At 38.6% G+C, this 16199-nt stretch overlaps 1 protein-coding gene across 7 annotated transcripts in view; it reads left to right on the forward strand.

The window, feature by feature from the left end:
• The window catches only part of LOC108750795 (ankyrin repeat and BTB/POZ domain-containing protein BTBD11), a 32071-nt gene that overhangs the window by 15304 nt on the left and 568 nt on the right, over positions 1-16199 (forward strand). For 5 of the 7 annotated variants that reach the window (XM_018490540.1, XM_018490537.1, XM_018490538.1 and 2 more), the window contains 11 exons: positions 6833-7037; positions 7206-7451; positions 7827-8306; positions 8475-8805; positions 9120-9355; positions 9502-9704; positions 9865-10599; positions 10805-11073; positions 11184-11389; positions 11572-11865; positions 12049-12231. In XM_018490540.1, the coding sequence (XP_018346042.1) occupies positions 6833-7037; positions 7206-7451; positions 7827-8306; positions 8475-8805; positions 9120-9355; positions 9502-9704; positions 9865-10599; positions 10805-11073; positions 11184-11389; positions 11572-11865; positions 12049-12231 (3388 nt within the window). Of the gene's footprint in view, positions 1-1260; positions 2486-2607; positions 2619-6832; positions 7038-7205; positions 7452-7826; positions 8307-8474; positions 8806-9119; positions 9356-9501; positions 9705-9864; positions 10600-10804; positions 11074-11183; positions 11390-11571; positions 11866-12048; positions 12232-16199 lie in introns of those variants that run through there. The other 2 variants (XM_018490536.1, XM_018490543.1) reach the window with 2 other exon arrangements.

Raw genomic sequence — 16199 nt, forward strand, 5'->3', positions numbered from 1 at the left:
CACATACTCGCTTGTGCTCTCCCGTTTCCTGCGGCTTGCCAGTGAAAAGAGCATTGCAGCAGTTTACAAGTGGCGGCCGGCACTTATGCACGTCGCGACGGTCCGCCAGCTCTCTCTCGTGCTCCCTGTGATAAGCTCCCGTTGCTGTATGTCGTGATAAAGTCCTTCGGACCGGATTACGCGGGGGCGGGAGAGGGGGGGGGGGTAGGAAGGGCCCGTGTAACTCGTTCGCGAGAGTTGCACGGTCAGTTTTACTAAGTTTCCGGCGTTGTACAATAGTAGTAGCGTTATCTGCGTTATATAATTACGTAATTCCGTTACGCTATTGCACAATTGGCTCCATATAGTTGTACAGATAGTATCGCTTCGTAGACGTGATCGAGACAATCGATCGATTCTTACTCGGTCGGGAGGGGCTCTCTCTCTCTCTCTCTCTCTTTCTCTCTCTCTCTCTCTTTCTCTTGAAATTATTCGCGGGGAACAATGCGACGAGTGCGGGGGATAACGTATCTGTATTTGTAACTCGCATGCACGCGAACGCGCGTATATTATATGTCTTTACAGGCGTGGCGAGGCTCCTTTTTCCCGTGATATCATAGTTACGCGCGACGGAACAGAAGATAGAGCGGCGCGCACGTACACGCACGCACGGTGAAGGTAGGAAAGTGATACGGATATCTCTTCATTTCCCTCCCCCGAGAGACTCCTGCGGCGCACCGCGCTGAGGGAAGCGCGCACGTTTCACCTGTGCACCGATGCACAGGAAGCCGTAGACAGATCGTCCGTCTCTCAGTCGCGTGTTTACATTGAGCGCGGCACGATGACTGCCGCACTAATGCGCGGCGATAAAGAGTAACGTCGTAATTATACGGTCCCGCGTTCGCCGGGTGAATTTCAATTATCTTCTATTTACATTTGTGGGCAGCCCGCCCGTATTAATCCGTGATGATCCTCGAGTTTTTGTCCCCGCGTTCTCCCTTAGCCCCCCTCCCGCCCCCCCCAACCCCGCGATGTGTTATTGAAAATGATCGCAGGCGAATCGAAACTTCCTCGTGTGCTGTCGTACAGTGATTGTTAATAAATTGAATGAAAAGTCGATGACTCGCACGATTGACGGGACGTCTTCATCGCTCGGGTCGAGAAGTGATACTTTCAACGAATCAGCGAGGAGATCGGTGTCGCAGTGTGACTCGTCCGCGTAAAACTGGAGCAATGAACGTTATCGTGGCAGGAAACCGTGGAACCGACGTCCTACGATCTCGCGAGGACAAGTTGTGGTGACGACTCTCGCTTCGCGAGAGCTGGTTGGAATAAAAGTAATCGCGGGACAGACCAAAAATTCACGCTACAGCGAAGTAATAATCTGTTTGATGTACTCTACAGTCTGCGACACTAATCGCACGAGCTGAGCTCGAGTTTTCGAAACCTGCTGCATTTGCGTAAACGAATAAAACGCGAACTTACCGTTTTGAATAACAATGTGAACAACGAGGCGCGATTGTAACAGTGGAACGTGTACGATTAAATTGGGAATCGGTCGGGGGATACTGTCGAACGGAAACCGGGGGGGCTCTTCCGGTCACGCTTTCATATTTTTCGCACTCGCGATATACAGATAAGCGAAGATTCTGCATTGCCGCAAAGCCGATTCGAGCCTCGCGTGTCCTGTGGAATGACCCGCTGCGAATAACATGCCGTCCACGAGACGAGCTCAGTGCACCGACGACTGCAGGTGCGTGCTGTGCCGCGAGTTGAAAGGCTACAAGATGAGCGCCAGCGGCGTCGAAGTTCAGCAGCAGATCGGCCATGAAGGCACAAATTTTATCCTGCGGCGGGCCGTGCCTTTCCTACCGAAGCCTCCTCCGGCGGAGGAGCGGCGTGAAATCGCGAGGTACGACGATTACGAGAGATGCGCGACCTTGGAAGACCGAAGTCGTCGTGGCGGCGGCGGCGGCGCGAACGGTAGTCCAAAGCCATGGACGCCTAACAACGACATCGGCAGAACGGGGAAGGATGTAAATCATAAAACGGTCATCTATTTCGGCGATTCGAATCCGAGACAGAAAGAGGAGAAAGTGAGGCAGCAGCAGCAGCAGCAGCAGCAGCAGCAACCACCAGCTCCACCTCCGCCTCCATCACCGGAAGCGTGCGCGCAGGTGACATCGAGGTGCGAGGAGGATCCTGAGATCGCTTCGTTATCCCTTGCGTTGCGATCGCGGAACGACGGGACGGAGGCTCGTCCACGAGACGCGCTGGAGCGGGATAACGAGCGGGAAGAGGATGCCGGACGACATCGAGACTCCGCGATGGAGAGCAGCGATCCCAAGGCCGCGCACGAGATCGTGGTGAACGTCAGCCCCAGCAGGGAAGACGTGCTCAGGATAGAGGAGGACGAGAGCCAGCTGGAGGACTATTGGTCCTTGCCGGGGGACACGAGCGGGTTCAAGGCGGATTGGAGTTTCGTGCAGCAGTGGCGACTGAGGGGGTAAATTCATGCACGCTCGCTTGCCGTTCCGCTTGACGGAAGGAAGAAAAAAAATAGATGCTGCCTTTCGGCGAATCGAAATTCCTTCGACTCTCGTGTTAAACGCACGTGTACCTCGCGCACGTTTCCGCGGGTGATTTACTTACCATTTGAAGTTCACACGAATTGCTAATAAAAACAGCATTGTGATCTACTTTGACCGAAGAGGATTATTTTTATTAGGATTATTTCTATTGATTAATTATATTTTTGTTTCGGTCTAAATTTCATTTATAACTGATAAAAGAGATTGATTAAGATTAATTTATTGATAAACGTCTCATCGGTGTTTTTTTTTGTTACAAATAATATAATTTAAATGACGAATAATCTATTACGTTTTTTGCTACGTAATTTCCAGGGTTGGGTAAATTAATGTTTTTTTTTTTAAACTAAATTAAGTTAAAGTTGGTGGCTTATAAAATTAATCAAATTAAGTTAAAAGTTGAAGGAATAAAGAATTTACTTAATAACAGTTAAGTTAAGATTGTATTGACTTAAGTTTATAAAAAAGTTAATTAAAAAAACATTATTTTTGAGATCAGAATGTCCTAATTTTTCTTAAAATGAGATTACTTTAAATAACACTTACAAATATAGATTATTAGGTAAATTTAATGTTATATTCACACGTAAGTTACTTATATATAATAAGAGTCACATCATAAGGCGATTTTTGTCAAAATCTTGCGAGAGAGGAGGGTATAATGTTTGCACTATTTCTTAATTCTTGAAACGACTGCTCATGCATGTTTACGACTACATAGACCAGATATTTGTTATAAAAAATATACGTAAAAATTTAGAAAATTGGTGGATGTGTAATACTGCTCTACAACAATTCTTCGTCTAAGGCTCATTTCATATTTATGTTGCTGAAATGTAACGTTTACGATACCTAAAATTAGTGTGATTTAAATATAAGCGGGAATTGACAAAACTTAACGAGTCAAGAAAAACTGGCTATCGTATTGTGTAACTCTTATTCTAAATCTCCATCTTAAAATCATTGAATTTTTTAAATTAATTCTCTAATGTTTGACCTTGTAGAAAAAAAATATTAGCATTAAGAGAGATACGAACATTTAAAAAAAAAAAGTTAATAAATTAAAGTTTAAAAGCACACTAAATTACGTTGAAAATTAATGCATTGAAAATTAACTAAGTTAAGTTAAAAGTTATGAACTTTTTAACCTTTAACATTTTAACTAGTTATTACCCATTCCTTGGTAATTTCGAAATACTAAATTATCAATGATTCCAGCACAGCAGAAATCAGACATTTAAGAAAATAAAAATAATCGTGACTTTTCCTTACGAAAAATATCATTGTAATAGTATATGTTGATTAAATTATTCTCCCATTGCTTCACGATTTCTCGACGTAAGACGAATGTATCGAGACGGTAAGAAATTGATAAAGCAAAATTTTAGTGACTGCAACCGATTTCCAGCTTTAGTCGTGAGATAAGATAATGGAGCTGTACGTCCCATACATTTATCCTCGCGAGATGGTCGAACGCGTATCTAAACATGTCACCGATTTTGCGCACTCACGAGAGAAGAGTTCGCCACTCTGCTGTAGTCCATGATTCACAAGCGATCGCCGGACAGCATCGTCGAGCCCTGCGTTTGAGTATCTCTTATCTCTCCTCGCGTTCATTTAATTTTCCCCCTCGTGACTGACGGATGCGCGCGTTCGAATAAAACGTTCATCGCGCTGTATCGAATCGATATCGTGTAATGGGACGTGCGTGTAAAACGTCGTGTTTGAACCGCCTCGAATCGGCATTACATATCGCGATTACGAGTTGTTTTAAGAACTCCTAGCCGCGCTCGCTGATTTATTCCCCGGCGTACAAACGATCCGTTCTTCGCGCACTCCAAGGAAATCCAGATGATGCACCGCTAATGCTCGGATCCCAACAGTGATGCCTCTCAAAGTGCATAATAAGTGCATTCGAGTTGAATGCCTGCGGGCCGTGGGTGTGCGTGCGTGCGTGCGTAATTTTTTCGACGCTTTCTTAGAATCCCTCTTTCTCGAAATAGATGTTAAAATTTTTTAATTTTAAATATTGCGAAACTATTGGGTTGTTCGGAAAGTAATTTCGTTTTTTTCCCCAACAGAGGACTTGATTGTATTTTTTCACAACCAACTTCACATTTAAGCCGCATAATTATATATTTTGACAGCTGATATAGCAAGGCTTGCTTGTGAAAAAAGTTCGATTGATTCTACGCAGTAGTTTTTGGTTGGTGCCCTATCAAATATGGAAAGTGAAAAGCAGCATTTTCGGCATATTTTACTTTTTTACTATCGAAAAGGTAAAAATGCTGTTCAAGCAAGAAAAAAATTATTCGATGTGTATGGAGAAGATGTATTGACGGAACGCCAGTGCCAAAACTGGTTTGCAAAATTTCGATCCGGCAATTTTGATGTTGAAGATGCACTACGTTCTGGAAGGCCAGTTGAATCTGATGAAGACACAATAAAGGCATTAATTGATGCAAACCGGCGAATAACAACTCGTGAGATCGCTGAGAGATTAAATTTATCGAATTCGACCGTTCATGATCATTTGAAACGCGTCTGATTGAAAATCGTCTTTCATTTTCATAAGAAAAAACGAAATTACTTTCCGAACAACCTAATAATAATGGACGACTAAACGATCGGCACACCTGAGACATTTAATAATGATGCAATAAGAAATGCATTGTTTATTACATATAGCCTAAACGCTTTGAAATTTACACGATAACGTGCCGTTTAGATAATCGCGATGTTGCGCTTCGCGAGAATCGCGTCTGAAAAGTGAAATGCGAGAGGAAGAAATTAATTAAATGGTCGGTACATATTGCGCACTTTTCGCATATAATCGCGTATACTGTATATGTACACCGTAACCAGGAATTGATTCGCCCGATACGCTACCTGCATTGCTGCGTTTTCTGTCTCGGTATCTCCCGCGGGCGAGCGGTTTGCGCAACTCGTAATGTCGGATTTGAAAGTTGTCGAAGCTAAATCCTCGGCGTCGATATATATCGGCTAACAATGGTCGCGCAATTGAATATAATAGCGATTCATAAGGATTGCGCAATGCACACGGCGCATTATGGCTGCTCATTTCAGCGGAACCTCTAATTGAACGGACGCATTATTATCGTCTAAATAATTTTAGGATCGACGATATCGATGGCTCGTCTATCGTTTCCGACAGAATTGCGCTTGGCGCGGCTCTGTCCCGGTTCTCTTTCCGCATCACTTTCTCTCGAGATACATATTTATATACCGACGTCGTAGAGAAGCTAAATTGTTGGCGAATATTTAAAATCTCGTCTCTTACGAGACTCTTCGTAGAAGAAAATTAATCGCACCTTAGGGAAAATCGCGAAATATTTAACACGTAAATATTTTTCAGCTGTTGTGCCAACGTGCCTCTGTTAACGCGTCTAATGCGTTTCACCGCATTCGCGATCGAGCGGTTTCGCGGCCGCCGCAAGCTAAATGATTTTTTTTTCGCGAGGGTCGTCGTATATATCGGCCCCATCGGTCGCTGACATTCTGCAGGGTGGAGAAAAATATCCCATGGCTAAAAAGCCTTACGGTCGTTAGAACGGTTTTGCAAGTGACGCGAGTCTCATTAGGACCACTCGGGAACGCAGTTCCGTTTATCCGTTTCTTCGTAGATGTCACGCGACTCTTATCTCGCGGACTCTCGAGAGCTAGGAATCGGACGTGGTAGTTAGCTGCGTAGATTACGACTTTTCGCGAGTGTAACTTCCACGAAGACGAGTGCCTCCTCGGAATGCAACTCGTGTTATGCGCTTGCTATTTGCTTCTCCCGTCACGCGGCGGGGAGGGAGGGGAGGGGAAGTTCGATAAGACGACGCGAGCGATCACTTGTAAGTGAGCCGCTAGAATTATTTCTGTGACAAATTAATGAGACACCGACCTATCCAACGGAATATCGGATATCATTTCTCGGTCGTTCAAGTAGAGAAACCCGTTCCATTGAACGAGATTTCTCAAGTCGCCAGGCTGCTGCGAAAGTTTTCTTCCTTTAAACCACAGTAGACCTTTTTCATAATAAAAATCTGCGGATGGCTTCTTTTTACAATTTCCTAATTTTCATTCAGTAATTAAGCCTGAAATTCTTAGAATAAGTCCCGTCAAATAAAATGAATAAGCTTATGTTTATACTTTTTACAACGTAATAAGAATAGACAATACGAGGAACAATATATGTTAAATAAGAGGGAACAAATTATTTGTCGGACCCACAAGATAAACATTTTTTTTTACAGACCCGGCGGTAGTAATAGCCGCGAGATATATTGCCCCTCTTACTCGAAGGATTTCACCGAGAATTCTCCTAAAAGCGGAGTTCACGATATGGTCCATATGATCCCAGAAAGGGATACGGATACCGTAGCACCGACACCGACCCCACAGCATCCACGTCATTCTCAGCACCATCATCTCAGTTTACACGAACTCCGTGCGCTTCAGGTATATCGAGATATGTCAACTATTACGGGGGGAGGGGGGGGGGAGATTCTACGGGTATATCTAATTTCTAATGCTTTTCCGACTTCTTGTAAATATTTTACATGCGAAAAATCACAAGGAATTGAAAATTCCGCGACGCTCGCCGTAAAAGATTGCCGATTTTTGCAGAGACGACCGGAATGCACTGGCAACAGCTCCTCCGATGAGAATCGATCGTCCGGACACGCGAGCATGTCGGACACTGGCGGCCACACAAGCAGCAGTTCACCACCGCATCGTCATCATAGAGCTCACAGTCCTCAGCAATTGAATGCTGTGCCCGAAGACGATCGACTCTCGGCATCGGTTACTCAAAGGAATGGCAGGAGCCGATCCGGTCAGAGCCGCAATCGACACCGAGCTACGCCCGCTAAGGTGATCTAGTGATCCAAGTTTTATAGTATCATTCTTATATATATTTTAATTTAAATAAACTGATACTTAATACTTGAATAACTTTTTGTTTTTTTACCGTGTCTTTAGAAAATTGGAATTAAACAATGCCCCTGTGATCTATATTAAAATCTAAGTAAATCGTTAAAATGCTATAAATATTCTGACAAATATCAATATTATAACATTATATTAATCTCTTTGTTCTTATAAAATTTAATGAAAATTATTCAATCTCATCTCTCTCTCTCTCTCTCTCTCTCTCTCTCAATTAAAATTTTCAACTTTAGGTGAATTTTTGGCTAACGATTGCTCCATTTCTTGAAACTCATTTTTAACATTCCGTTTTGCTTGCAGCTACAGGTACCATGGTCGGGTTCTGGTTTGGAGGATATAAAACTAGCAATCCAACAGCTTACGATGCGCTCGCACAAGTCTTCGTCCACATACTCTTCGCTGAGCGGCTCGGAAAGCTCGGAGCCCGCAGTGAGAAGGCTGATGCGGCACTCCAGCTTGGAGACGATCAACACCAACGTGACTAGCGCCGATGAGTTCGTCTGGGTAGATTCTCATAATCGTCTGGTTGAATTGCAGCAGCTACCGTGGACTCATCATGATGTGCTACGTGTACTTCAAAACGGTCGAACAAGAGAACACATGGAGCAAGTCTCGATGGAGACGATTCCGCGGCTTTCCTATCTCCTACAACGTGCGCTAGTCAGAATCGGCCGCGAGACTCAGAGATTGGCAAAGCCCATAGGTCTCTGTAGCAAGCACGAGGTGTACAGTGCCTTTAAGATCGTACTCTGTCCGGCTCTTGCGGATTCTTGTACCAAGGTAGGATTATCTGATATCAGTTATATGATATCAAAATAATAATATCCTGTTGCTAATATCCTGATAACTAGAGCAATATATTCTAATAACAACTGATGATAATCCAATCACGATGGGCGCACTTAACACTAAACATAGTCATTTGATACCTGCTTACCTTGTTTAAAGGCTTGCCTTCGAGCTGCCGCGATGTTCGCTGTATCTGGCGATCAGTTGAAACAATCGAAGGCATCCCGTTCGGGGCTGCAATTGCCAGTCGGACGTTTCTTACGTTGGATGTCCGATGTGAGACTCGGACGGATGATTCACGAGTATGCCGCGATATATCTGACGGCCGGAATCGAGAATCTCCTGGAAGAGATACTGCTACAATGCGTGCCGACGGAACCGCATACGACCCTCACGGCGACAATGCTGGAGCATGCTATAGCAAACAGCGGCGACTTATGGGGCCTGTTACAACCGTACGCGCATCTCAACGCCGGTCGAACTGCATCGGGTAATTTTATTTTTTTAAGATAAAGATCGGCATTAAATATCGGCTCACTCTCAATTATACGTTGATAAATTTATCCGATTCTAATCTTTTTTTTTTTTAATTTAATTTTTATTTTGTCCGTTTATTAATTATTTTTAAATTACAAAATAATTATAATTTGGTTGAAAACTGAAAGGATGTATACGACTATAAGAACTTTTATTTGCGTTTAAAGATACTTAATATGAATATCGTTTACACTTTTATACAATGCGACGCAGATATGTTATCTATTAATTTACGCTAATTTCCCATGGAATCTTTTACTATTTTAGGCGCTCTCGCTATGCCTCGTTGGGCAAGTGTAAGTTCCTTGAACTCGTCGTCGTCGTCGCGTAGTGGCCGGGACGTAGCTCAGTCAGCTTTGGAACCGTCGTTGCTTACGACGTGTGTGGGATCAATGTCAGAATTGATAGATTTGATTTCAAAGGTAGCACAAGCAGGACGCTGCCCTGTACCGTTGACAACAAGAGCGTTACATGCTCTATTTTATTACATGAGGTGCTCGCAGGTATGGGATTTGAATGAAAGTAGCGTATTAATTTTTCGATAAATTATTAATATTGTTGTATAATATTACAAAACACATTATTTTTTAAGTAATTTTAAATCATACTTGGTGTCATTGATCCAAATCACCTGTTCGAAATATTTAAGCTGGAACATGGCGAACGCGGATCTGGAATACAGGAATTAGCATACGAACGAGCTTACGTTGTGCTGCCACCGTTAGTAGAATGGCTACGGGTAGCTGCAGCGCACGCCGAGCACAGACACGGTTTGGTCATGGATCAAGATGACATTAATCAAGCTGCCCGACTATTGTTGCCTGGTGTAGATTGTCCTGTTCGACCGATAAGGTCAGTCAGTCTGTAAACTTTTATTAAAACAAAGTTATTTCAATATGTTATTTCAGAAGATTCGGATATTTAGATTTATTTTATGATAATCTTTATATCTTAAGATTTCTAACACTTTATAGTATAACTTGTTAAAAAATTTACTGTATTATGTATGCAGCTCCGAGGAAATCGCAGTATGTTCAAAACGCATTGATGATGTCGAATACGTTCGGTTGCTGACGCTGGACATGGCTTTTAAGATGTTGACCAGTGGACGCACCGATCTCATAGGCCAGGCAATGTCGCTGCTGCCTTCAACAAAAATTAACACGGTGAATGACGCCGGATTCACAGCTCTGATGCTGGCATGTATCAATGGTGATGAATCAGCTGTAATGGCTCTACTAGACGCCGGAGCTGACTTGAACATCGAAAGTCCACCACCCACGACAAGCTCGTCGTCGAATACTCCTTCCAAGATTCCACAAACATCCGGTGTATCAAATGTTAGAAGCCCGAATAATCAGTCGGCAATGATAACATCCAATAAAACTCCGAACGCGAATGTAGCTTCTAATAGTCCCAACAATCCTGGTGGAGCTATCTCCAGTGGCATGTGCTACACGCAGACTGCCTTTAACGCAGAGACGCAACACTGGACCGCTTTAACTTACACGGCTCTATTGGGTCATTGTAATATCGCCAGAATATTGTTGGAGAGAGGTGCTGTGGTAGAAGGCGGCGCGAAACTCAGCGAGGACAAGTGCACGGTCACGCCTTTGCAAGCGGCCACAGCGTCGGGAAATAATGAGATGGTAGCTCTACTCTTGGCACACGGGGCGCAGCCATTTCTATCCACTTTGATCAAGGATTCGTTCTCCTACTCAGGTTCCGTGCAACGTGGCTGTTACAGGTAAGTCAGTTTTAGCACTTTATTATTTAATTAATATTGCAATCAGATTTTATTGAAGTGAGTTTATTGAAGTGACGATTGGAGGAATCACTATAAAATTTAGTCTATATAATATTAAAATATTATCAATATTTAAAAAAAATTAAATTGGAATGTACTCAGATTAATTAAAAATCTAATTTTTAATTTTATATTTGATAAATAGCGCAATCTCAGTAGCTACAGCACATGGTCAGAGAAGTTGTCTTCATCAACTACTATCACATCCACTCAACTTCTCGGCCAAGCGAGGAGAGAAAGAGATATTATCTTTGGAAGAGATATTAGCGGAAGGTAACGCCGGTAATAACTCTCAACAGCAGACTGCAGAAGGAAGAGGAGCTCGCAGAGAAGGCAAGGAACCAGTATTTAATAAGATACAAACGAAGGCGCTACAGGAAGCTATGTATCATAGCGCGGAAAGTAATCACTTAGGTGAGAAAATAGTAGAATTTTTAAGCATATCAATTTTACTTACAATAAAATATTTAGATTTTTATTTTATATTAGTTATATAATGACATACAATTTGTTACGATTAATAGATATTACCATGGAGCTTCGTGGGTTAAAAGTAGGTTGGACATTACATTGCTGGATGCACAGTCTTGCGACAGCTCATGAAATGCGATTGGACTCGGTTATAGATCAATTACTTCAAGACTTTCTTCAAGTCTGTCCGGACGATTATTCCACGCAGTTCGTGCAGGAATGTTTGCCACTTTTATTCAATATTTTTAGATATAGTAAGGTAAAAAATTACACATTATTTATAAATACCACCAGTTTTGACAGAGAGAGAGAGAGAGAGAGAGAGAGAGAGTGTGTGTTTATAAAATAAATTATTGTAAATAAAATAATGCAATTTATTAAAGAAAATTGCACTAATGCTATTTTTTTATCTAAAATATGCGGTTTATGCTATTTTCACAGAAGGAAGGCACGACACTCTTGCTCGCTGATATATTTTGCACATGTTTTGGATGGGAACCAATCAAGCCAATTAGAGATACTACACTTTCGAGTGGATCAAGAATTGATCCAAAGTTTGTGAATAATCCAGAATTAAGCGATGTGCAATTTAGAGTTGAAGGTCGCGTTTTTTATGGTCATAAAATTGTACTGGTTACATCTTCCCCAAGATTTAGAAATATGTTAAGCTCCAAACTATGTGAAGGCAATCCTCCTATTGTGCAAATTAATGACATAAGATATCACATATTCCAGGTTTGCAATTATTATTATAATAATTTATACATAGATTTCATATGATGAACGTATTATTTATTAGTTGTTCAATATGATAATAGTTTATTAATTAGAATGTTCAAAATAATTATAATACATTGCAATTGATTAAAAATAGTTAATAAGAGTTAATTGTTTTTAAAAAAGTATTTCGATTTTCAGATGGTCATGGAATTTCTTTATCACGGCGGTTGTGCCACTCTGGAAGTTAATCAAAGTGATGTTCTGGAATTAATGGCAGCAGCCAATTTCTTTCAACTCGATGGCTTACTCAGATATTGTGAAGCACAATGTTCCACAATGGTGGATCTTGACAATATTGTTTCTATGTATATTCACGCAAAGGTATACTTCTATACACAATAAGTAAGAATTTGAAGCCTATAACAATTGAAGCAACTTTAATGCTTAAATAATTTAATGTGAATTCTGTGTGTGTGTGTGTGTGTGTGCGCGCGCGCGCGCGCGTGCGTGCGTGCGTGTAAGAATAGTTGTCATTTTAACTGAAATTGAAATTTAATTGGGACCCTAAATGTGATTTAATATCTCGAAAAAAATAACACCATATTTTTTCCAGATTTTTTGAACAATTTTAACTTGTGTCACCTGGATACGAATAGATGAAAAAACACCTTTGTGAACAAAATTCGGCCGACGCTCTAATTCTTAAGCAATTTTAAAGTGTTTTTTAATTTGCTCGAAATTAAATGCGCTACAAGCCTATTCTGCGTAAATTTTAATTACGGTCCAAATTAAAAATTACCAATTCAATATTCGTTATCATGTAATTTTGATTTTTTTGCTCACTTCATTGGACAATTTTTACTTTGGACCATAATCAAAATTTACGCAGCTTATAGCTTATTCGATTTGGAGCAAATTAAAAAAAAACTTTAAAATTGGTTAAAAATTAAAGCGTCGATCGAATTTTATTCATAAAGATGTTTTTCCATCTACTCATGCCTCAGTGCCACAGGTTAAAATTGTTCAAAAAATCTAAAAAAAATATGGTGTTATTTTTTTGAGATATTCAACCCATTTTAGGAGGTGTCCCGATTAAATTTCAAAAATTGTTAAAATAACCAACCTAATACATATCTATACGTGTATTCTATATATATATATATATATATATATATATATATCATATTTGTAGTCATTCAAACTGCGCGCCGAATTGATTTTCCGGATTTAAAAATTAAACTATATTGTATCACAATAATAATATCACAAATTAGACTAAATTGACAAGCAATTTTTAATAATTTGATGCTCAATCAGACATCGCATTAGAAAGATGATAATGTGCTGAAAAACTGTAAATAAATTTATTGCGGAAAATATTACCTCGGCCGAAAGTCGAACCTAGATCTCTTGTATTACGTACTAGGGTTCCAAGCTTTTAGACTACCAAGACCTTAGTAATATTCTTCGCAATAATCAGTGTATGTATAGAAACAACGTCTTTCAGGCTAATGAGAATCAACGCAGGTCATAAGGCGCAAAAAGACAATTTTAAAATGATTACAATTATAAAATTAAGAATTTATAATTATCAAACTGCATACAAGTATTCGAACGTTTCAACTCACTTTGGAGTCATCCTCAGTGAACATAGATCGAATACGAATTCTGATTGCTATATAGATGTTTTTATTTTAACATACTTTAATGGATTTCACTTTGGATCTTGCGATCCACGAGTGACGCCATTTAATTACTTTGCGAGGGATGTGAATATATATGTTAGCTGAAAAACTTTTCACTTTCAGTGAAATTTCAGCAAATTTTCAGCAATTTCGTTGAAATGAAGTTAAAAATAAAATAAAATAAAAAACGTAGAATAATTTCAGTCAGATGTTTTCATCAGGGAAGTATGGTACATATATGTATGTATACTATACGTGCACAGAAAAAAATGTTTGGTTGAATTAATTAGAATATAAATAATTCAATGTAAATTTATACATATTATGCATGCATGTACATATATAGTATATACAAATTCACATTGAATTATTAAAACATTAAAAAATTCTGCTGTGACCATAACTCTGTGTTACGTTATGGCCATTTTTTATCTTCTGTTTCGTATAAGTTTTCAAATGTACGGTCCAATAAGATTCTTATTATTTATAAAATATTAATCACATTATTATAATGTTAATTACCGAAAAATTAATTATTATTTATGGCCAAAACATTTAAGCAGTACATTTTCTGTTAAGTTTCATTCAATCTATTTTCAAAAGAGGTTCTACGCTTATTACTAGTCCTATATATGTATGTGTAATCACTCAATATACGCGTGCGCATACAAAATTGTGTTTGAGATTTACTAATAATCGTACAATTGTTAATTTCTATTACTCTTTGTGTTCTTATCCAACTCGTAAAAATATTATTACAAAACGTCTTAATTGTTATAACATGGTAAAATGTCATTAAATATATATTCGTACATAAAATAATAGGAACTGTATCGAACACAAATGTTCCTAATAAGATCTACGCATCAAACATTTACGTATATAATAGCAATTTACAATTTCATGAAAATATATGTTTAATTACAATTCTAATATTATTTCTGTTTTTCAAATTATTATGAAACTGTTAAAACAAAACAAACATAAAATCAACTTCTTACACGCTTGAGGAGAGGAGATATACAAAAATACTTTTCTTCATATCTTTGATAACAATCCAAGTGATTATTTAACGCAACGAGTATGTATGTTCGTATCTTCTAAGGATATAAATATGTCCCACAAATTGAGCATTCCGCCGAGTGGTTTTTTATGATTTAATTTTCCAATATTAGTTTTGCAAGTGTCGTATTTCTTGCTTTTATATAAAAATGTTTATCGTCTGAGTCTTAATACATTGTTACATAGTTTAATAAAGTCGACATATTGCTGTATACATTTATCCTTGAATGGACACACACTATTAAAGTACTCGTTGCGTTAAATAATCACTTGGACAGTCATCAAAGGTATGAAAAAAAATATTTTTTTTTATTTTCCCAAATGTGTAAGAAGTTAATTTTATGTTAGTTTTGTTTTAACAATTTCATAATAATTTGAAAAACAGAAATACTTTTACGATTAGAATTGTAATTAAACATATATTTTCATGAAATTGTAAATGGCTATTATATAAATACCTGATGCATAGATCTTATATATAAAAGAACTTGCGTTCAGTACAGTTCCTGTAACTATTATTTTATCATATGTATGTACAAGTATATATTTAATGACATTATAATAATTAAGACGTTTTGTCATAATATTTTTACAATTGGATTTTAAATTGGATAAGAACATAAAAAGTATTAAAAATTAACAATTGTACAACATTAGTAAATTTCAATCAAACACAATTTTGTATGTGCCTACGTATATCAAGTGGTTACATTTATTATATTATATTAATTAAACTTAACAGAAAAATGTACTGCTTTACGTTTTTGCCATAAATAATAATTAATTTTTCGGTAATCAACGTTATAATAATATGATTAATATTTTATAAACAATAAGAATCTTATTGGAGCATAATTTTGAAAATTCAACAAACAGAAAATAGGAAATGGTCATAACAGTCAAAGCAGAATCTTTTAAGCAGAATGTTTAAATAATTCAATGTGAATTTGTATGTATTATATATGTACATGCCATATATACCATACTTTAAATTACGCGTCCAAAATTTTATCATTGGCTAAAACCTCTTGAATGTTGTTCATGATCATATCCTGGATATTATTTGTCAAGATCAAAGCCATTGGGAGTTGTACCTCTTATTTTCATTTTTACGTAAAAATAAATTTTTAGTGCAAAGATGAAAATAAGAGGAATAATCTCCAATAATCTGGCCTTGACAAGTGTTATCCAGGACATGATCCTGAACAATGTTCAACAGGTTTTAGCCATTGGTCGGACACCTTGGGTAATGCTAATGCCGGTAGTATTGTAACTTTCAAGTATCATAACTCAAAAAGTACTTAATAAAAAAATATTTTCTTATAGCGTTTTGGAAAGCTCTCGACATTAGCTGTTAGATTCTGGAAACAAAAGTAGGATATTCCATTTAAAGAAATCGATGTGACCTTGACCTTGCCGACACCACCCAAGTTCAAACTAATAAGATCAGTACATAGACCTTTTTGAATTCTATAACTTTCGTTTGAACAATTTTTCTCAATAATAATGCTATATGTATGAAATAAAAATTTGTAACGCTTTATTTTGAACACCCAGTATATGCATGTACATATCTCTCTCTCTCTCTCTCTCTCTCTATAT

This window comes from Trachymyrmex septentrionalis, unplaced genomic scaffold (assembly GCF_001594115.1).
Source record: "Trachymyrmex septentrionalis isolate Tsep2-gDNA-1 unplaced genomic scaffold, Tsep1.0 scaffold37, whole genome shotgun sequence".
Classification (NCBI taxonomy): domain Eukaryota; kingdom Metazoa; phylum Arthropoda; class Insecta; order Hymenoptera; family Formicidae; genus Trachymyrmex; species Trachymyrmex septentrionalis.